This window comes from Trachypithecus francoisi, unplaced genomic scaffold, assembly GCF_009764315.1.
Source record: "Trachypithecus francoisi isolate TF-2019V2 unplaced genomic scaffold, Tfra_2.0 Lachesis_group8, whole genome shotgun sequence".
Taxonomy (NCBI): Eukaryota; Metazoa; Chordata; class Mammalia; order Primates; family Cercopithecidae; genus Trachypithecus; species Trachypithecus francoisi.
The window spans coordinates 52,911,735-52,933,110 of NW_022681473.1; the positions used below are offsets into that span (position 1 = coordinate 52,911,735).

At 42.9% G+C, this 21,376-nt stretch overlaps 1 protein-coding gene across 7 annotated transcripts in view; it reads right to left on the minus strand.

The window, feature by feature from the left end:
* The window catches only part of LOC117080870 (F-actin-monooxygenase MICAL2), a 253,136-nt gene that overhangs the window by 55,107 nt on the left and 176,653 nt on the right, over positions 1-21,376 (minus strand). For all 7 annotated transcript variants that reach the window (XM_033206238.1, XM_033206236.1, XM_033206235.1 and 4 more), the window contains 2 exons: positions 16,420-16,571; positions 13,874-15,158 (listed from right to left, as the gene is read on the minus strand). In XM_033206238.1, coding sequence (XP_033062129.1) covers positions 13,874-15,158; positions 16,420-16,571 — 1,437 coding nt within the window. The remainder of the gene's footprint in view (positions 1-13,873; positions 15,159-16,419; positions 16,572-21,376) is intronic.

Consider the following 21,376-nt stretch of genomic DNA (forward strand, 5'->3'; position numbering starts at 1 on the left):
TACTAAGAAACAACACAATTTAAAAATGGGCAAAAGATTTGAAAGCTACTTTACCAAAAAATATACAAATAAAAAACTCATACATTTAAAGAAGCTCAACATCATTAGTCTCTACAGAAATGCAAATTAAAATTGCAATCAGATACTACTATAGGCATTAGAATGGCTAGAATTTAAGTCTGACAATGTCAAGTGTTAGCATGGATGTACAGTAACTGAAACTCTTGTGCATGGTTGTACGGCATGTCACTTTGGAAAACAATTGACAAGTTTAAAATACAATTCAATACGCACTTACCAAATGACCAAACAAGCCCATAGCTAGGAACTTTGCTAAAGCAAATGAAAACATGTGTCTACACAAAGACCTGTACGTTAATGTTCATAGAAGCTTTATTTGTGTTCAAAAACTACACCCCATCTCATGTCTATCAATTAGTAAATGGATAAACAAATGATGGCACATCCATACAATGAAATCCTACTAGCAATAAAAATAAATGGATTACTGATATGGGCAACAACATGCACAAATCTCAAAAGCATTATGCTAAGTGAAAGAAACCAGACACAAAATACAACATACTATATGATTCCATTTATATGACATTCTAGGAAAGGCAACACTATTGAGACAGAAAACAAATCAGTGTTTTCCAGGGACTGGGAATATGGAAAGGGGATTGATTCTAAAGAGGCATGAGAAAACCATTCAGGATGGTGAAAATAATGTCTATTTTGATTTTGGAAGCAGTTCCATTACTATATACAATTGTAAAAACACACAGAACTGGACACTTTAAAAGGGTAAATTTTATTGCACGTAAATTATACCTCAATAACAAATTAGAGTTTGGTAGAGTAGAATTCAATTGTTTTCCTACCTAAATGACCATATAGTCAATCACAGAACTGACAGATAAATCACAGTATATTCCCACAATGCAATATAGTTTACCAGGAGAATAATATGGCCACAAGAAACAATGAGGATAAATCTCATAAAAACAATGTTGAATCAAATAAACCAGAATACTGTTAGAAATCAGCAGTTATCCTCATGGTAGATGGCAGCCGTGTGGGATTAGCGACTGAAAGAAACACAGGACTTTTGGGGTTCTGGTAATGTTATGCCTTCATCTAGCTCCTATTACATGTATGTGTTCAATTTTTGAAAAGTTCTATATTTATGAGTATTTTTCTTTTGTGTGTTATAAGCAAGAAAAATGACTATCTAGAAATAAACCTTCAGAAATGCAAAATATCTTTATGAACAATACTATAAAATGTAAATAATTTTTAAAAATCTGACTAAATAGAGGGCTATAGGGTGTTCTTAGATGGGAAGACTCAATATTCTAAAGCTATCAAATGTCTTTAATCAATTAAAAACCATATCACTTAAATCCGCATTTAAAAAACCCCACATGCCTGGGAAAACATCTAATGAAAATTGTACAAGGTCTCCACAACTACAAGACATTAAGAAAAATTGAAGACCTCAATAAATTCAGGGATGTATCATGTCCATGGATTTGAAGACTTGCTATAGTAGTACCCCATGTTCACAGTTTCACTTTCCTCAGTTTCAGTTATCCACAGTTGACTGTGGTCAAAAAATAGGCGTGTACACTACAGTAAGATATTTTGTGAGAGCTAGATCACAGGCACATAACTTTTATTACAGTATATTGTTATAATGATTCTATCATTAGTTGTTAATTTCTTACTGTGGTGATTTATAAGTTAAATTTTATCATAGGCATGTATGTACAATAAAAAAGTGTAGTAAATACAATGATATGGTTTGGCTCTGTGTTCCCACCCAAATCTCATCTCAAATTCTAATCTCCAAGTGTCAAAGGAAGGACCTGTAATCCCATATTGAGAGAAGGAAGTGATTGGATTATGCTAGTGGTCTCCCCTATGCTGTTCTCATGATAGTGAATTCTCATGAGATCTGATAGTTATTTAAGGGGCTCTTCCCACTTTGCTTCTCACACATGCTTTCTCTTGCCTGCCACCATGTAAGATGCGCCTGCCTCCCTTTCTGCCATGATCATACGTTTCCTGAGGCCTCCCCAGCCACGCGGAACTGTGAGTCAATTAAATCTTTTTTCCTTCATAAGTTACCCAGTCCTGGGTAGTATATTTAATAGCAGTGTGAGAATGCATTAATACAGTATTATCCATGGTTTCAGGTATCCACTAGGGGTCTTGGAACGTACCCCCTGCAAATAAGGGGGAAACTACTGTATTGCAAAGATGCTAATTCTCCCCAAATTTAGCTATAGATTCAATACAATCCTATTCAAATTCCCAGCAAATGTTGTAGAAATTGATGAAATCATTCCATAAGTCACATGGCAATGCAAAAGGCTAATAATACTAAGGCAATGTTGAAGAAGGACAAAGTGAAGGATTTATTCTAGACTATGATGATTTATTATAAAACCACATAATGAAAACAGTGTGATTCGGGAACAAGGTCAGACAAACCAACCAGCGAAACAGAAAACAAGGCCCCAAAACAGGCTGCCTAATTTATAACAAAACTGTCACTGTAATCAGTGGGAGGAGAATAATTTTTTTCTCTCTGTGTGTGTGTGTGTTTTCTTTTTTTTTTTTCTTTTTGAGACAGAGTTTCACTCTTGTTGCCCAGGCTGGAGAGCAATGGTGCAATCTTGGCTCACCACAACCTCGGCCTCCCAAATTCAAGTGATTCTCCTGCCTCAGCCTCCTAAGTAGCTGGGATTACAGGCATGCACCACCACGCCCAGCTAATTTGTTTTGTATTTTTAGTAGAGATGGGATTTCTCCACATTGGTCAGGCTGGTCTCAAACTGTCGACCTCAGGTGATCTGCCCGCCTCGGCCTCCCAAAGTGCTGGGATTACAGGTGTGAGCCACATGCCTTGCTTAAGAATGGCCTTTTTAATAAATGCTGCTTAATTGATTGGATAACAACATGGAAGAAAGTAAACCTTAATCTAACCTCACAGAATATGCAAAAATCTATCCTAGTTTCATCATAGATATGACTGTGAAAGGAAAAATAATAAGGCTTCTGTAACAGTGTTGTCCAATAGAATTATAATAAAAGTCATGCATATAATTTAAAATTTTCTAATAGCCACATTAAAAATATTTTAAAAATAAAATTAATTTTAATATATTTTATTTACCCCCTATTTCAAAAATCTTATCATTTCTTTTTTTTTTTTGAGACGGAGTCAGTGGCCGGATCTCAGCTCACTGCAAGCTCTGCCTCCCGGGTTTACGCTATTCTCCTGCCTCAGCCTCCCGAGTAGCTGGGACTACAGGCGCCCGCCACCTCGCCGGCTAGTTTTTTGTATTTTTTAGTAGAGACGGGGTTCACGGTGTTAGCCAGGATGGTCTCCATCTCCTGACCTCGTGATCCGCCCGTCTCGGCCTCCCAAAGTGCTGGGATTACAGGTGTGAGCCACATGCCTTGCTTAAGAATGGCCTTTTTAATAAATGCTGCTTAATTGATTGGATAACAACATGGAAGAAAGTAAACCTTAATCTAACCTCACAGAATATGCAAAAATCTATCCTAGTTTCATCATAGATATGACTGTGAAAGGAAAAATAATAAGGCTTCTGTAACAGTGTTGTCCAATAGAATTATAATAAAAGTCATGCATATAATTTAAAATTTTCTAATAGCCACATTAAAAATATTTTAAAAATAAAATTAATTTTAATATATTTTATTTACCCCCTATTTCAAAAATCTTATCATTTCTTTTTTTTTTTTGAGACGGAGTCAGTGGCCGGATCTCAGCTCACTGCAAGCTCTGCCTCCCGGGTTTACGCTATTCTCCTGCCTCAGCCTCCCGAGTAGCTGGGACTACAGGCGCCCGCCACCTCGCCCGGCTAGTTTTTTGTATTTTTTAGTAGAGACGGGGTTTCACGGTGTTAGCCAGGATGGTCTCCATCTCCTGACCTCGTGATCCGCCCGTCTCGGCCTCCCAAAGTGCTGGGATTACTTACAGGCTTGAGCCACCGTGCCTGGCCAAAAATCTTATCATTTCAACTTGTTTTATTTATTTATTTGTTTATTGGTTTGTGACCAGTATCGATCTCTTGCCCAGGCTGGAGTGCAGTGGTGCAATCGTGGTTCACTGAACCTCGACCTCCTGGTCTTAAGTGATCGTCCCACCTGCCGAGTAGGTGGGACTATGAGCATGTGTCAACATGTCTGGCTAATGTTTCAGTTTTTATAGAGACAGGGTTTCCCTATGTTGCCCAGACTGGTCTTGAACTCCTGGACTCAAGCAATCCTCTTCCTCAGCCTCTCAAAGTGCATATACCTGACAAAGGACTTATATCCAGAATCTATACAGATTACAAATCAATGACGAAAGGGCTAATAACACAATAAAAGCATGGGCAAAAGACTTCAATAGAGACTTCTTACAGAAGAATATCTAAATAAGCATGTGAAAAGTTATGCAACATCATTTGGCATGAGCCACTGCACTGAGCCAAGAATGATTAGTGAGATGTTTTACATTATTTCATTCATACTAAGTCTTCAGAATCTGATGCATATTTTACACTTATAGTATGTCTCTGTTCAGATGATACATTTAAATGGTTAAAGTGAAATGTAACCCTATCAAATAAAGTTGTGTTTAATAGAAAACCATTTTACACTGCTTCAGTTTTTAAATTTAAATTAATTAAAATTTTAAAAATTAAAAATTCAGTTCCTCATTCACACTAGCTACAACTCAAGTATGAAATAGTGGCTACTGTATTTGGACAGCACAGTTCTAGAAGGTAAGAGAGAACATCTACATGACCCTGGAGTAGGGAAAGATTTCATAAACAGGATGCAAACGTTAACAGCAATAAAGGAAAGTGATATTGTTTGGCCCCATGTCCCCACCCAAATCTCACCTTGAATTGTAATCTCCATAATCCCCATGTATCAAGGGTGGGACCTGGTGGAGGTAATTGAATCATGGAGGCAGTTTCCCTCATGCTCTTTTTGTGATAATGAGTGAGTCTCACAGACCTGATGGTTTTATAAGCGTCTGGCATTTCCCCTACTTGCACTCACTCTGTCCTGCTGCCTTGTGAAGAGGTGTTTTCCACCATGATTGTAAATTTCCTGAGGCCTCCCTGGCAATGTGGAACTGTGATTCGATTAAATTGCTTTCCTTTATAAATTATCCAGTGTCAGGTATTTCTTCATAGCAGTGTGAGAACTAATACAGAAAGCATTGGTAAGTTTGGCTTTATTTAAATAAATACTTCTGGCCGGGTGCAGTGGCATTGCCTATAATCCCTGCTACTTGGGAGGTCAAAGTGGGGGATTGCTTGAAGCCAAAAGTTTGAGGCTTCTGTGCATTATGATTGTGCCACTGCATTCCCAGGCTTTTATTAGCGACACTGTCTCTTAAAAAAAAGTACTTCTGTTTATTCAAAGACATCATTAGAGAGTGAAAAAGGGAGCCAAAGAGTAGAAGACAACACAATAAAAGTATGGGCAAAAGACTTCACTAGAGATTTCCTACAGAAGAATATCTAAATAAGCATGTGAAAAGTTATACAAAATCATTATCAGGTAAATGCAAATTAACACCATAATGAGATACCACTGTACACCTGTAAAAATAAAAATATCAGCAAAACAAAACAAAGTGGAGACTATCAAGTGTTGACAAGGATGTGGAGCAAGGGGAGCTCTCATTCCTTGCTGAGAGTATATACATTAGTACAATCATTTTGCAAAACTGTTTGATAGTATCTACTAAAACTATCATACATACCTACCCTGTGACGTAGCAGTTTCACTCCCAGGTATATGCTAATGTTCTTTTCTTAACCAAACCCGAGCCAGGCTCCTCTGATCCTCTTCTTAACTAGGCCTCACCTTGGCCTATGAAAAGAACACTCTCGACATAAGTGATTTTGTCCATCCCTTTTCTCTCCACATTGAAAGGCTTAAACAAACACTAACATAGTTTCTGAAAGCTCAAGATCCAATCACTAAGATGGCCATAACCTCCCTTGAAGTGAAGTGCCTCCCTAAGAAAACTTAAGGTTGCCAAAATAATGGACTGCTTGTTTTAGCCAACACATGATGACAGGCACCACTGTCACTCGTTCTCAGAACATTTATTAAATAAAAAGCTTACAACTGTGAATCCTTCCTCTGTCCCTTTGAGACATATGCATATCTCCTACAACTCAGGAGTGTCTTTCTCAAGGACCTGATAAGCCATTCCTTTGAAATGTAATCATCAGGGGGCCACTGTCTCCCAGTCTCTGTGGAAAGACAGAATTCTGACTTTGTCAACTGCCAGCTAACAGATGCAGCTGGTCTAATCCGCGTGGCCACTGACCAGCCCTTCATGATTTTTCACTTCCCTGATTCTACTGAGCCCCAGCCTGACCACCTCCCTACGCCCTCCTTCTTCCTATAAAACACTCAGTCGCTTCTGTAGAAATTGAAGTTGAGCTCAGTTTACACTGGAACCTCTACCTTATTGCAATAGCATGTTACTGATTAAAATCTTCCCTTACCGTTTTAACCAGTGTCTAGCTTTATTTATCTTTGGCAATACTCAACAGACACAAGTACATACGTGCACCAAAAATACATACGTATAAGAGTGCTCAAAGCAGCATTATTCACAATCAAAACAACTGAAAACAACCTCAATACCCAAAACCAGAAGGCACATAGTCATACAATGGAATAAAATGGAGCAATGGAAAAGAACAAACCACTTCTGCACATAACAACGTGGATAAATACCCCCCAAAGAATGTGATATGGTTTGGCTGTGTACCCACCCAAATCTCAACTTGAATTGTATCTCCCAGAATTCCCACGTGTTGTGGGAAGGACCCAGGGATGGGTAATTGAATCAAGGGGGCCAGTCTTTCCTGTGCTATTCTTGTGATAGTGAATAAGTCTTATGAGATGGTTTTATTAGTGGTTTACGCTTTTTCATCTTCCTCATTTTCTCTTGCCACTGCCACGTAAGAAGTGCCTTTTGCCTCCTGCCATGATTCTGAGGCCTCCCCAGCCATGTGGAACTGTAAGTCCAATTAAACTTCATTTTCTTCCCAGTCTCAGGTATGTCTTTATCAGCAGTGTGAAAATGGACTAATACAGAATGTTTAATGAAAGAAGCCAGGCACAAAACAGTATATACTTGTATGGGTTTTTCTATTGTTGTGGAATCAATTCCCACCAGTTTGGCAGGTTTACAACAACACCATTTTATTATCTTACAGTTCTGTAGGTTGGAAGTCCAGGCATGGCTCAATGGGGCACTTTGCTCAGGGTCTTACAAGGCTGCAATTAAAGTGTCAGCTGGGCTGCAGGTCTCATCTATAGCTCAGGGTCCTCTTCCAAGCACATTCAGTTTGTTGGCAGAATTCGGTTCCTAGTGGTTGGAGGGCACAGGGTCTGTTTTCTTGCTGCTTGTCAGCTGGAGGTCAGTCTCAGCTCCTAGAGGCCTCTTGTTCATAGGCCCTCCCATACCATGGCAAATTTACTACTTCTTCAAGGCCAGGAGGACCATATCTCTCTCAAGCTTTGAATCCAGTCTCTGACTTCAGGAAGTCCTTGTTAAGGGCTCACCTGATTGAGTTAGGCCTACCCAGGACAATCTCTCTTTTGATTATCTCAAAGTGAATTGTTTTGGGGCTTAATTATATTTGCATAATCCCCTAACTTCATCATGGGATGAAATGAAATCCATCATATTTATGTTCCCACCATATTCCAGAGGACTAGATTTTTTTTTTTTTTTTTGAGATGGAGTTTTGCTCTTGTTGCCCAGGCTGGAGTGCAATGGTGTGATCTCAGTTCACTGCAAACTCTGCCTCCTGGGTTCAATCAATTCTCCTGCCTCAGCCTCCTGAGTAGCTGGGATTACAGTGCCTGCCACCATGCCCAGATAATTTTTGTATTTTTAGTAGAGATGGAGTTTCGCCATGTTGGCCAGGCTGGTCTTGAACTCCTGACCTCAGGTGATCCACCTGCCTCAGCCTCCCAAAGTGCTGGGATTAAATTTGTGAGCCACTGTGCCCAGTCCAGATGACTAGATTCTACACAGCAAGCACACTAGGGAGAAGGAAGCATGGGGTCCTTTTAGAATTCTGCCTACCACATTACTGAATGATTCAATTTTTGTAAAGTAAAACAAAACAAAACAAAAACTGCAAGAGTAATCTAAGATGATAAGAGGCAGATAATTTAAGTACCTTTGCTGGGCAAGGCATATAATGGGGAGAAAGCATGAGGGAGTCTTTTGGATGCTGATAACATTCTATAGCTTGATCTCAGAGAAAATTACACAAATGCGCACTTTGCAAAAATTCATCAGCTGTAGGCTTAACATCTGTGGATGTTACTGTATGCATGTAATACTGCAATAAAAATGTTTATGCAAAAAATTAAAGAAGGTTCTCAGGGCATGTTCTTTAATTATACACAAGAATGATAACTAGCATTAAAATTGTTTCTATAAAATGACCATTGATAAGTACCTGAAATTAGTTTACGACTCCAAGTCATTCAAATACGCCAATAAGTTTATGTACACCATTAATTTAATTGGAAAGTTGTCTTGTAAAAATACAAACAAATTAAATAATTTCAGCCTGGCTCTTATTCAAATGATAATAAATGTTAGGTACTTCAATTTGAATGAACATGATACTGTTTTCTCTCTCCATTGCATGGAAGTGTGCACTCCCAAGTTCAATGTGGAGGCAACAGTGGCAGTGCATATATGTGAGTGTGTGTTTGGTGAACTGAGCAAGGAAATTTAAAAAAAAGACTGGGCCGGGCGCGGTGGCTCAAGCCTGTAATCCCAGCACTTTGGGAGGCCAAGACGGGCAGATCACGAGGTCAGGAGATTGAGACCATCCTGGCTAATATGGTGAAACCCCATCTCTACTAAAAAATACAAAAAAACTAGCCGGGCGACGAGGCAGGCGCCTGTAGTCCCAGCTACTCGGGAGGCTGAGGCAGGAGAATGGCGTAAACCCGGGAGGCGGAGCTTGCAATGAGCTGAGATCTGGCCACTGCACTCCAGCCTGGGCAGCAGAGCAAGACTCCGTCTCAAAAAAAAAAAAAAAAAAAAAAAAAAAAAAAAAGAAAAGAAAAAATAAAAAAAAGACTGATGGGTCTAATCTGATAGGTTAGGTAAAATCTTTACTTTCTTAGGATACTGACCTAATAAGACTTGAGAGAAACACAAAACTCTTCTAAGAGAGGTGCAGGCACTACTTCCAGAGCTGACTAACTCCAAGCTAATTCCATTCTGTACATTCCCAGTCTGTTCCAAGGCAAGGAAGTCATACTATTTTCTGATGAATATAAATGAATGTAGCTCTCCATGCTAAGCAAAGCAGGAAAATACATTTACCCTAACTTATTGTAATTAGCACATACAGAAATCATATAAATGTGTATCAATGCACTGTAGGCCAATATTACCTATGAATTTAATCCAAAATGTTAAATGAATTATCAAACAAAATCAAAAAGTAATAAGACATCATGTAAAGTAATAAGACAAAGTAATAACACATCATGACCAAGTGGTATTTATCTCAGCAGTGCAAGGATGGTTCAATATCCATAAATCTACTATATAATTCATAATATTAATCAAATTAAGGAGAAAAAATCAGACATCTCAAAAGATGCTGAAAAGACATTTGACAAAATTCAACATCCATCTGTGATTAAAAATACTCTCATTAAAATAGAACTAGATGGCTATTTCCTCAAAATGATAAAATATATCTCAGTCAACCCAGAAGCCAGTTATCATGCTTAAATGGGAAAAATACCAGCAGCATTCTCATTATGAGTAGGAATATATTAAGGAAATAATTATCACTACTTTTATTTAACATTATTCTAGAGATTCTAGAAACAAAAGAAACCAGGGAGACAAGATAAATAAGAGGTATACAATTTAAAAGCAAAAAGTAAAGGTATAATTTGCAGTTGTTATGATTGTATATATGGGGGAACTCAGGGGACTCCATTGAAAAACTTTTACAACAAAGAGAATGTAATAAAATGGATGAGTACAAAATTACTACACAAAAATCAATAACTTTCATATATACAAACAACAGTAGAAAGATAAACTGGAAAATATTGACAATAGCAACAAAAACTAATATATCTATTGATAAAATTAATGATTATGCTAGATCTATATGCTCTAAAGTGTAAAATATTCCTGAGGGTCACAAAAAAGACATGAACAAATGGAAAGATAACTCATACCATAATTTTGTAAGTTCTTGCCAAATTACTTATAAATTTAACTCAATCCCATAAGAGTATTCACAGGACTTTTTTTTGGTAGATAGACAAGCCTATACTAAGTTCATATAGAATATCAAATGAGCAAGAAGAGTCAGGAAATTTTAGAAAAAGAAAATCAATAATGGGAATACTCTTCCTACCAGATAGCAAAATACCTAAAATAAAAAAATATGTAAATACATAAAATTAGATATTTAAAACAGTGTGGTATTGACATATAACAGACAACTAAATTGAATATAATAGGTAGTGTGGAAATAAGTCCAAGTTCAGGAATCTTATATGTGATAAATGTGTCATCTCACATAAGAGAGGAAAAGAGAGATTATTCACTAATTTTTTAGGATAGCCAGGGAAACATCTAAAAAGTAAGGCTAAATCTATAGCTCACATTTTATACTAGGAAAATTTCTTGATGTAAATACTTAAATGTTAAAATATTGAAAACAATCAAGAAGACTAGAAGAAACTGTGAGAAATTTCTTCTACAAACTTGGAAGAAGCTCTTTCTAACTACTGTATAAAACCCAGAAGCCATACAATAAAAATGTTTCAAACTACTATATGAAGTTAGAAATTTTACGTAAGAAAAGCCACTATAAATAAAGTCAAGCACAAACAAGAAACTGGTAAAAAAAATACTTGTAATTTGCATCATTACAAAAAAGGGCTAAATTTCCCTTTTGATAAAGAATCCCTACATATTATTAAGAAAAACCCAACAAACCATTAGAAAACTGGACAAAGGATGGAATCAACTGGTCACAGAAAAGAAGATGCAAATGGCTCCTCAACATATAAAAAGATGCTCAATCACCTTATTAAACAAAAAATGAAACTCAAACCACTCCGAGATCTATATTTCACCATCAGATCAGGAACACACCAGTTAGTGCAAATGTAGAAATCGAGTTCTCATACTTCGCTGCTGGGAATGTGAACAAGCACACTGTGATGAAGGACAAGTTGACAATATCTATCAAAATTCCCTATTCACATATCCTTTGCTCCAGCATTTCCACTTCTAAGAATTTATCCTAGAGATAAATTCACACATATGCTTAATGGCCTAAGTTCTCAGTTAATTGTTGTACCACTGTTTGCAATAGCCAAAGATTTGAAATTACTCAAACTTTGCATCATAGGGGGCTGGCTACATCAATTATGTTACATCTACACAGTGGGATACTGCACAGCTATAAAACAAAGAAGAAAGTGCTTTATGTACTAATATGGAATGAGCTCCAAAATAAAATGAAAAGTTCAAAAAGAGTGCACACAGCATGCTGCCATGCTATCATTTGTGTTAAAAAAAGAAAAAATGTAATATGTAAATTTGCTCTTACATTCATAAATTCTGTCTGCAGGAATGCCTAAGAAACTGATGACAATGTCACCAGGATAGGACCTGGATTGCTCAGGGACAAGGAAGGGAAAGAGGACTTTTTATTTTGAACCTTTTGTACCCTTTGATTTTGAACCATGCAAATATATTATCAAAAAATGCATAACACATTAAATTTTATGACGTGTGACATAAGGGTATATTATGTCACACATCATAAAATTTAATGTGTTATGCATTTTTAATAGTTTATTAAATAATCTATTTAATTTATTTAAAAGTTTAATAGTTTATTAATTTGTTATGCATGTGTAAGAGTTATACTTCAGCCTGTTCATGCTTATCGTGAACCTGGCTGAAAATAAAATCTCTTGTTAAGCCATATAGCTGTTTGATTAAGGTACTACTGAAGAGAAATAATATATTACTTGAAAACTAATGTTTCAAAATAAAAGTTAAATAAGAAAATAAAAAGGCTTTTTAGGAAAAAAGAAAAACAAAGTTGATCAACAATAGGGATGGTAGGATCACAGTTTGTTCAAAGCAGTCAAATAAGTATCAACAACAAAAAGAACTCGTGTGAATGTTTAGCTAAACTGTCTCTAAGGGAATAGACTAAAACTTTGGCAAGGAGGAGAGGGGATGAGATAATACATTTTACTTTTTTTTTTTTTTTTTTGAGACGGAGTCTCGCTCTGTCGCCCAGGCTGGAGTGCAGTGGCCGGATCTCAGCTCACTGCAAGCTCCGCCTCCCGGGTTTATGCCATTCTCTCGCCTCAGCCTCCCGAGTAGCTGGGACCACAGGCGCCCGCCACATCGCCCGGCTAATTTTTTGTATTTTTTTTAGTAGAGACGGGGTTTCACCGTGTTAGCCAGGATGGTCTCGATCTCCTGACCTCGTGATCCACCCGTCTCGGCCTCCCAAAGTGCTGGGATTACAGGCTTGAGCCACCGCGCCCGGCCTTACTTTTTATTAGATATTTCCATATTGTTGGATTACTCTGATTATTTGATATATTAATTTTAGAATTTAAAAATTTTAATCAGGTTTAAATTATTTAAAAAGCCTACATTTTCATTGGTAAGCAAATATGCATAAGTGTTTAGGCTAGGAGTTTAAAGGGAAAAACATATGCATAAAGATGTTCATTCAACACCATATATAAAATATAAATATATGCGTATATAACATATATACAAATATAAGTTAAACAATAAGACAATAGTTCATTAAATAACATACCCACCAGACAGGATATTCAATTAAATCACATTAATGTATACTACATGGTAATTGGCATAATATCTATGATATAATGTTGACTTTTAAATGATACAAAATTTTTGGCTAGGCATGGTGGCTCACACCTGTAACCCGACACTTTGGGAGGTCAAGGTGAGAGGATTGCTTGAGACCACGAGTTTGAGACCAGCCTGGGCAACATATTGAGACTCCATCTCCACAAAAAATAAAAAATTAGCCGGGTGCTTCAGTTCAGGAGTTTGAGGCTGCAATGAGCCATGATCAGGCCACTGCCCTCCAGCTTGGGTGACAGAGAAAGACCCTTTCTCTCTAAAAACAAACAAACAAACAGAGGCTGGGCATGGTGGCTCATGCCTGTAATCCCAACACTTTGGGAGGCTGAGGCAGGCCGATCACCTGAGGCTGGGAGTTTAAGACCAACCTGGCCAACATGGTAAAACCCTATCTCTACCAAAAATACAAAAATTAGCTGGGCGTGGTGACACACATCTATAATCCCAGCTACTTGGGAGGCTGAGGCACGAGAATCACTTGAACCTGGGAGACAGAGGTTACAGTGAGCTGGGACATGCCACTGCACTCCAGCCTGGGTGACAGAGTGAGACTCTGTCTCAAAAAAAAAAAAAAAAAAGATACAAAATTTTATGTACAACTTACTAAAAAAATTCCTATGGAAAGAAAGAAAATAAGTGAGAAAGTGGTAGTAGGGTTATACTTGATTGGTCTCTTTTCAACACCTTCTATAATATCAAAACTAAGTTTTTCAGATTTTTTTTCAAATTTTTCACCTTTAGGTAGGGTTTTCCTACTTTTGTTAGTATTTGAGAAGCAAAACGAAGTGAAAGATGCCTGCTTGTCAATGCAATGAAGATAACTGCCCAGCATGAAGTGCAGACATTTATCAGGACAGAGCCACTTACCTGCACCTCCTGCTGTAAGAGGAGGAGGAGGAGGAGGAGGGGGAGGGGCTGCCTGGCGCAGGGAGGTGCTTTTGAAAGGCTGCAGCAGCTTCTCTGGGGCCTGCGCACTGTCTTCAGGCAGCACCTTCGTCTTGGGGCTGCCAAAGAGGTCCCTGATGTCCTTTCTTTGTCTGGATTCTTGGAGGAAACTCTCAAAAGATTTGTCTTTGAGTCTGAGGGAGGAAAAAAGTGAGATTCTTTTCTTCGGAGGCTTAGAAGCATCTGGGAAGGTCTCTTGCAAACTCACTTTCTCGAGAAGTGTGGGGACATCTTCAACCTTGCTACAGGGTGGGGACCTAAGTGCAGGAAAGATCTTGGATGGCCGATTGGGCAAACTATGGGTGCGGAGGACAGGGTCAGGAGGGCTAAAGGCTGAGGGCCGGTTTCTCCCAGGGGAATGCAGGTCCCTGTCTTTATTGGAATTGGTTTTCCGAAGGCTGGATGAGCAAGTGCAGGCCTGTGTGGGCAACGTTTTGGATTCTTGTTTGGCCCAAGCCTTCTTCCCGCCTTCAGAGTTGGAAAGAAGGGGCTCTAGAGACCTTCGGATGGCATTGGCTATGAGCCGCAGTGGGGACTTGGGTGGAGGCACGCTTCGCTCCCCTTGAGCTTGTTCCGCGGGGGTCCCCATCTTCTCCTGAGCCCCCCTCTGGGTTGTCAGGGGCTCTCTTGTTGCCCTAGGGAGCAGCAAGGGGCGGACTGGTTTTAGCACACGGCCTCCTCTACCATTCTCAGCACTTTTCTGGGAAAGTCGCTCCCTGGTTTTGAGGTGCACACTCTCAGGGATGGAGTCATTCCAATCCAACAACATGGTCTTCTGCTCCTGGGTGAGGACTAACTTCTTTAGGCCCAACTTCTCCTTTGCCAGCACTGGCACTCCCTCTTCTTCCTTCCCGGCTCCAGTACTCCCTTTTTCCCGGTCTTCTCCAGCCAAGGGAGATAGCTCTTGACCTGGCCAGCTCCTGTCCTTCCCCCAGATGGGGTGTGGGTCTCTGTGGTTGCTTCCAATGTCCCCAAGAGGGGCCTCTGCTGGCTGGCACTCATCAGAAGTCATCTCTGTAGGGCCTGAGAGGCCATCTTCACCAGGGCTCACCAGGCAGTACTCTGCCCACTCTGGCTTTGAGTGATGAGGCACATACAACATAATTTCACTGGGTGCTCCTTGGGCTATGGCTCGCCTTTGAAAGGTTGGGGTGGGAGGATTTGCATGACCTCTCGAGACCTGTGAGAGGGGCTCAGAATCTGTCATCTAGATGGGATGGGCAAAAATAGCAGTTATTTTAAAAATTTCACCATTTATTTATATGATTAAAGCAAATCTCAATCTACAACCCCTTCCCCTTTTTTCTTCCCATCTCAGATGCCCAAATTCAAAAATAATTTTGCCTAAGATGATTTCAAAGGGATACTCTTTGTTCTAAGTAGCTGCCTTGGGTCCTACCAGGATCTGCCCAGAACCCCCAAATCAGCACTGATGAAAGGCTTTTCTGAATCACAGATTACCTGGGTCGGAAGCCAGGGGGAAGGTAAAGGTAGAATCCTGCTGTTGTAAGCTCCTGGGCCCATGAGGGTAGGGCTGGCTGGGCCTCTGTGGGTGGCCAAGTACATAGGGGAAGATAAGCTCCTCATTTTCTTGCTCAGTCATTGTCTCTACTAAAGGGCATGATCCACCCATAGGTATGCTCCTCTAACAACCAAGAAACCAAGGCTTCTTCTTTGGAGGCCGTCAAAGAAAGAAGCTACAGTCACCCTCTGGGCTGAAGCTGTGGTAGCACAAGAATGGCCCTTAAGACCTTCCAATGACCCTTTTTAACCTCCCACCTTGCACCATCGAGAAAGTAGCTATTTCTAGCATGTAGGAACTTGGCCCTTGGCAAAGAAGGAACATGAGTGGACTCTAGGAGTGGCTGTGTCCTCCCAAGAGCTCTGGTGCCCGAAGGGCAGGTAATAGCACAGGGGTTTCACCAGAGCACCCATCTTTTCTGTCTTGTGCACTCTACTTTCCAGAGTCTAGAACAGGCCTGGCAGGTAACAGAGGCTTGATAAATACATACAGAAGGAAAGAGTCCAGCCTGCATATCAATGATGATATTTGATATTCAAGGGAGATGTTGCTTCCAAGGTTCTTGGATGCTACCAAAGGAACCCTCACTTCCGTGCCTGCCATTCTACAGCTGCAAATTCCTCAATGCCCTTTGCAAGTTCTCAAGGGAAAGGTGTCCTAGCAGCTCTGTATCTCATGGAGACCTGGCATGGAGTCTAAGCCCTGTAAAGTTTGCTGAGGGAATGACTGTGTCCTCAGGGATGGCTGTGAAGGAGCAGCAGGAGCTTTTGTGAAAGGTATACATGAAGGCAGCTGGGGTAGACCCTTGACAGAGTATCTTCTGGCCCTGGCTTTGCACTTAGGTTGACCTACGAGCACATGGAATCCAGAGATAAGTGTGGAAGGTGGGAAGAGTACAGGTAGCTCAGCTTCCTGACACTTGGGCAGGAACCTCAAGGACACTCACCTGAGGCGGGGAGGAACCATCTGGAGCATTCTCAGAAACACTGGCTGAAGAAGATGGTGGGGAAGATGAACGAGAAGACAATGAAGGAAGAGGAAGAGAAGGAGAAGGGTCCTTTGGAGGTGACATAATTCTTTTGTTCACTGGCGTCAAACCTACCAAGGAAAGAACACATTCTTCATTACAAAGGTGTTATTATTTTATCAAGAAAAGAGGAGGCTTTAAGTGAAGCTCCAATTCTATAAACAATCAGAAAGAGGAAGACGTCAGAGCCTGACTCAGAGGTTCCTGGTGCCCGAGGTGTGGGACTCAGAGGAATGGGTATAGCAGTGTCAGGGTCTCGTGGGGCAAAGGAAGTCCCAGGGTGAGAATTCTAAGAACCATTGTGTTTCAGACTCACGCAAGGATCCTCTTGAGAGATGTATCAGGGCATTTCCAGAATGTTTCTTAGAAATGTACATCTGCCTCCAAAGAGCATCCTAAAACCATTGTGGTTGGGAGCTGGGCTGTGTTAAATCACTCAGTCAATAAACCACTTGAGCTTTCTTCCCACAAGATGCTGGACCCTTAGCCATGGGCCCAGACAGGATAGACATCCATGACAAACGAGATGGGCTCTTTTTTCTCACATGTGTGCCAAGAGACTCTCAGACAGGAAGAGTCATTTGAGATTTTAAGAGAACACAAGAGAGGGAGGTTTCAGTGAGTATCAAATCATTTGAAGGATATGGAGTGGGCCCATGCCAAGCTCCTGTTGGTCAGGGAACAAACAGGATACAGTGTGGCTACTCAAGAGATGGAAGTGAAAGGAGTGGGGCAGGGCTCTGAGGACTGGCCTGGTTCTGTGCTGTGGGGGGCTGAGATCATCTAGTCTGCTGACAGTCGTAGCCTACTGCAAGATCAACCAAGCTCACATATGTGTACTCTCTTCCTCTCCCCCCCCCCCCTTCTTACTCTCTTCCCTTCCTTCCCTCAAGCATGGTAACCTTAAATCTAAAATCTCAAACATTTTGTCTCCATATTGGGTCATCTGAGATCACTTGCTCAAACTGATTCAGTAAAATGCCATGCACCCTCTCAGATCTGCCCTCTCAGTACCTACCCTCAGCCCAACCAGCTCTCCCATGAACTGTGGTGGCATACAGGGATGTCCCCCAGAAACTTCCCAGGACCGCCACATGGAATGAGTCCGCTCTCTCGTCCATCTCCCTGCTTCTGGCCACTCAGCTGACTCATTTTTTCCTCCAGGGTGTCTAGCCTTCAGATTTTCACCCGCTTCTTAGTGCAACACAATCCCCTGGTCTCAGTTTCCCCAAAGCTCCAAGGGATAAGCTCCTCCTCAGGGACCCACGCAGGCCAAGTCCCATCCCAAGGAGAGTTCCACTGAGTCCCCTCCACCCCTGGGGCCCACACTGTTCTTGATATTCTCCCCTGCTTTCCCCCACACATCAATGCGAACATGTGTGACTGCATGTCCCAGGCGTGGGCTCTGAACAGATGGCACCACACGCAAGCTCCCAGAGGGAGGTCTCGCAGAAAGCTTTGAAGGGAAAAGGTAATTCTGGGAACAGATCTGATCTGAGGGTGGCAGGAAGGAGCTGCCAGGGAGGCGGCTGGCCTGCCTCCTGCTACCGCACCCCCATCGCAGCCCACGATTAGAAGGTTCAAGACTAAAAAGGCAAAAGTTGTGAGTCAGTCCTTGCCTTGCTTCCGGTCCTTGTCCTCAGCTTGCCAAATTCCTGCCAAATTCCTTCCTTCCTTCCTCCTTGCACCCTCATTCTCCCTCTCTGCCATCTTCTGAATCAAACTCCTTCACTTGCCTCAATTTCTCTCAGCTCAACAGACTGCCTTTTTGTTCCCCTGAGGATCCCTCAGGGACTCCCTGACAGGAAGCCAGGGCCACCTCAGGAACCAAGCCTGACAGAAACGCCTCAGGGCTCACGAGGTCATGACCCAGAAGCTGCTCCCTTCTTTTCCTTTCTCTAATCCCCACTCCCACCCCCGCTAGGGGGTCTCCTTCTCTCTACACGTGGTCCTCATGCACTGCCTTCAAGATGGAACTCCAGCAAGGCTTGAGGAGACGAGGGAAGCAAAGCCCCAGCTCAGGCCGAGCCCCTTGTCCCTGGGCTGCCCTTCAAGCCACTGCTTGGGAGGTGGGCACAGCCTGGGGAGAGAGGTGATGGGAAACCTCCCCTTCCTGATGCCCACTGTGTCTTTGGGTCCTCTCAGAAGATGGTGAAGGGGAGCCTGGAAGTCCACCCCTTCACATACACACCAGCTGCCCGGCTCTGAGCAAGTTCCTTAACCCCTGTCTCCTCATCCAAAAAGTGGGCTGGCTGGTGCAGTTTCATCAGGTGGTTGAGCAGATAACATGGGCTAAAAAGAGATGCCCAGTTGGCCGGGCGTGGTGCCTCACACCTGTAATCACAGCACATTTGGAGGCTGAGGTGGGTGGATCACTTAGCTCAGGAGTTCAAGACCAGTCCGGCCAATATGGTGAAACCCTGTCTTTACCAAAAATACAAAAATTAGCCGGGCATGGTGGTGTGCGCCTGTGGTCCCAGCTACTGGAGAAGCTGAGGTGGGAGGATCACTCGAACCTGGGGTGCAGAGATTGCAGCGAACTGAGATCACGCCACTGTACTCCAGTCTCAGTGACAGAGTGAGACCTCATCTCAAAAAAAAAAAAAAAAAAAAGGTGCCCAGTGGCGCAGGACACAAAGTAAAAGCTAGTTGTTGGCAAAATATGAACTTCATTAGTTTCCCACCCTCTCACACACTTAAGCCGCATCCAGGTAAAGACATTTGCTGAAGCACATTGCTGAAGCTCTGGCCCATTCCAGAGGGGGCTGCACACTCTACACAGCCACGATTTCTCCAACTTTTGGGCCAAGAGCTCCTCATTGACCAACTCACATCCTCCTCCCAGCTGGCCGTTTCCTTGAAACCTTGGTACAGTCCACCTGGGGCTGCCCTGTTCTCTGCCCAGGTCTCAGTCACACGTGCCCCTGGCACCTTAGGGTTGCTTTGTGTGAAGGATGCTGATGTGCACACCAGGGCCTGAGTTTCAGCATCCAGGCTGCCTCTGGGTCAGGCACTTGCGCTACCTCCTCTCTGGGCCCTCTAGCAGCAGCAACCTTTCCTGTAGATCCTAGAGGTCATCTGGCAGCATGAGCAGCTGGGGAGGGTGCCCAGGGCAGCCACATAGCCCCTCCAGCTCTCCCACCTGGGGCTTGGGGCCAGAACCAGCTGTGATGGGGCAGTAATGCCTCTGGACAGGAGGGATGGTACCACACATTCTGCTTCCAATGGCAAGGCCAGCCCTGCTCCCTGGGATTTTCTTTTAGGCAAAATAAAGACAATCAAAAAGATGGCTGTCGTGGCTTTCAGCTGTCGGGATTTTTGTGAGACTGGGACTTCAGGGTGCAGCTTCTCAGAACTTGGAGGGTTTGCAAGGTTCAAATCCCTCTCGAAGTCTTGGAGCGCCCTCTAGGGGCGGCAGCCTGAGCAGGTCTGAATCCATGTGCTCCCTCTGCGCTCAGTTCAGCTGGCTTGCTCCTTGGTTCCTTACTTCATTCATTGATTCAGCAAACAAGGATTGGATTCCTCCTCTGGGTCAGACCATGCTAGACACTAGGCTGATTGAAATGATCAAAACTCAAGCCCTGCCCTCAAAGCAGCTTTCGTATACTCTTGAGAAACACTGTACAACACTCTTTGATAACTACAGGCTGAGTTTCCCAGGCCCATTCCAGACACCATGGGGCTATTCAGCAGTCCTCTTGTTCCTGCACCTCCCCCAGCGACCCAGCCCTACTGGGAGGGTCTACCACCAGCCTCCCAGCTCTCACCCCAGGCTGAGAGCTTCCTGAGGACGGACTGAGCCCCCACACTGGCGGCACACAGTAGAGTGGGCTGGATGCCTTGGGATGGACCCTGCACCCATGCATCCGGGGCCCGGGCAGCAGGCTTCCAGGGACTTGGGGAGGGCCAGAGCAGGGCAGTAAAGGCGATGACCCATGTGTGGCAACGCTAGCTCCTCCACCCTCTGCTGTCACCGCTGGGGGCTGTCAGAGGATTCAGGAGTCACTCTAGGCTGTCCCCAGATGAAGTGGCCTGCCCAAGAGTGCAGCCCTGGGTCCTGCTTCTGAGGTGCCCCTGTCCCAGCCTGACCCGGAGCGAGGGTGGTGGGTCTGCGGATGGCGGGGGAATGACTCACTGGCTGGGAGCCTTGACTCAGAAGGAAGGAAGACCAGGGCTCAGTTCCAACTGCAACATTTCTTGGTAGAAACCCCTGTCAAAGCCAAGGCCTTTCTGGGTCCTCCTCTCCTAGGGTGAGGCCAGAGAGGGAGTGGGTGTGGGGGGAGGTGGAAGGCAGCGATGAGCCTGGAACTGGATGAAGAGTCTCTGCCCCTTGCTCCAGGGCCTGGGGAGGGAACTCTGCGCAGTAAGTGCTGCAGCCCCTGGATCCCAGGCCTGCCTAGACGCTGTGAGTCTGTGTGTGGTCACTGCACCCCCTGGCAGGGCCTGCTGCCTCAGCACCTGCCACAGCCCTGCTCTTCCCCAGGACACTGGGACCAAGTCTGACTCTGAAAAAGGAGCAGGTGTGTGTGTGTGTGTGTGTGTGTGTAGGGGGGTGTGTGTGTGTGCATGTGCGTATGTGTGTGTGTAGGGGTTTGTGTGCAGATGCGTGGGTGTCTGTTTGTAGCATCCTGCTTTGCATGAGGTCATTAATCTGATGCTCCAGTCTCACTCCAGTGTACAGAATCAAATCATAGAGTTCCTTCAGTTTACTCGTCTGTATTTCAAAAAGCTTAGAGGTAATGATGGCTAAGGCCCTGTCTGGGTGAAACTGTAGAATCCTATGGCTCCACAATTCCTGAGCCAGGGGTGGAGGGGAATGGGAAGATCTTGAGTCCCTTGGAAAAGGCTCCCTCTAGTCAGCAGTGGAAATAAAGTC